This window comes from Acyrthosiphon pisum, chromosome X, assembly GCF_005508785.2.
Source record: "Acyrthosiphon pisum isolate AL4f chromosome X, pea_aphid_22Mar2018_4r6ur, whole genome shotgun sequence".
Taxonomy (NCBI): Eukaryota; Metazoa; Arthropoda; class Insecta; order Hemiptera; family Aphididae; genus Acyrthosiphon; species Acyrthosiphon pisum.
In genome coordinates, this window is record NC_042493.1 from 97,598,791 (window position 1) to 97,600,572 (window position 1,782).

The window sequence follows — 1,782 nt, forward strand, 5'->3', positions numbered from 1 at the left end:
TTATATAAGTCACAAGACACATTCAACGATAATAAAAACAATAATAAAACAATACAAAATAATGATATGTGAGTGTGTGTGTGTGAACAGCTGTTCTCCGTGACCAGTGATACTATTAATTAAAATATAAACATAATATTATATTGTTATGTTGCGGTGGCAACATTCTCCCCCCGTTGAAAGTCTTGGGTTTCAACAACTGGTACAATATCCTTATCGGTCGGTAGCCTACATAGTTTGATGACTGGACGACGCATATGCATCCCGTTTGCTGTCCTTAGTGTGGCAACCTCCACCTGGCTGGGGGCATACAGTCATCCTTTATAATTACAACATCGCCCTTTGCTAGCTGTGCGCTCTTACTCGTCCATTTGCCACGAATTTGGATCTGTGGCAGATACTCTTTTGACCAACGCTTCCAAAAGGTTTGCATTAAATTCTGTACAAGTTGCCATCAACGCAGACCTTTGGGCTCTTCCTTAGTTATATCCGGTTCATCTGGCAATAGCATAGCACCTCCAATCAAGAAGTGTGATGGGGTTAACACAGCCAAGTCGGAAGGGTCACTATTCAGTGGTGTCATCGGTCTCGAATTTAGACATGCCTCGATTTGGCAGAGTAGTGTTCGCATTTCTGTGCTCGTGAGTTTGTGATCAGATGTTACTCTCTTCAGGTAGTGTTTCATACTCTTTACAGCACTCTCCCATATACCACCAAAATGAGGAGCAGAGGGCGGGTTAAAGTGCCATTCAATACCTTCCTTCTCTAAATCATCACTGGCTTTCTTCATCATTGAGACTAACTCCTTTTGAGCGCCAACAAAGTTTGTGCCGTTGTCGCTATACAGTTTAGCACATTTTCCTCTTCTAGCCATAAAGCAACGCAATGTCGCCATGAAGGATCTACTTGAAAGATCGTCAGCCAACTCTAAATGTACGGCCTTTGTGGAGAAGCACACAAATATCGCAATCCAAGCCTTTTTAGCAGCCACACGCCTCAAACCACTTCGAATAAAAATAGGACCAGCAAAGTCTACGCCTGTTACTGTAAAGGGTCTAGTACACTGAACTCGATCTCTTGGGAGTGCTGCCATAATTGGGTGGTTAAAACGAGGATGAGATTTTGTACATCGAACACAACGCCATACCACTGACCTCGCAGTTACTCGACCTAACAGTGGCCAATATAGACGCCTTACTTCCGATAATAAGAGCTGAGGTCCTCCATGAAGTAGCTCCAGGTGGTATTTTTCGAATATCATTCTGGTTACCCTATGAGCAGCAGGTAGTACAACCGGGTGTTTGTGTTCATCAACCATGTCTGAATTCTCGAGTCTTCCACCTACAAGTATTAAGCCATCGCGCAGGAAGGGATTCAAGCTCCGCAACTTGCTATTCTTTGCTACTTCTTGTCCCCTTTCTAGTGACGAGATCTCCTTGCTAAAACACTCAGCTTGAACCATTCTTAAAATCGTTTTCCTCGCTTCGTTCAAGTCGGGTATCCTTAAAGATTGAGGGCCATTGATCATCTTACGCAGGTACTTCGAATAGATTGTTAACCAAGCCACTCCTCGTAGCATACGGTTCCATTCAGAGTAGTGTCTTAATATACCGTTTACTGGGTTAGTCGTCGAAAGTACTAGTTTCACTTCACGTACTTCAGGCAGCTCTTCCTCCGCATGGGTTATCGGATTTAGGATCCAATCCTTCTCATCGCTTTCCAACCAGGCGGGTCCGTTCCACCACAATCTTGACATTAATAGCTCTTGTGGCCTTAAACCTC

General features: G+C 43.8%; 1 protein-coding gene across 1 annotated transcript; it reads right to left on the reverse strand.

Moving 5' to 3' along the window:
• Positions 1-454: 454 nt before the first annotated feature.
• On the reverse strand, positions 455-1,756 carry LOC103311822. Its single transcript, XM_008191557.1, has one exon. It carries the CDS (start codon positions 1,754-1,756, stop codon positions 455-457), a length of 1,302 nt encoding a protein of 433 aa, XP_008189779.1.
• Between the last annotated feature and the right edge of the window lie 26 nt (positions 1,757-1,782).

Bases quoted from the DNA above. Each gene is read 5' to 3' on its own strand.
- LOC103311822 (XM_008191557.1), bottom strand. From the start codon at position 1,756: ATGTCAAGATTGTGGTGGAACGGACCCGCCTGGTTGGAAAGCGATGAG.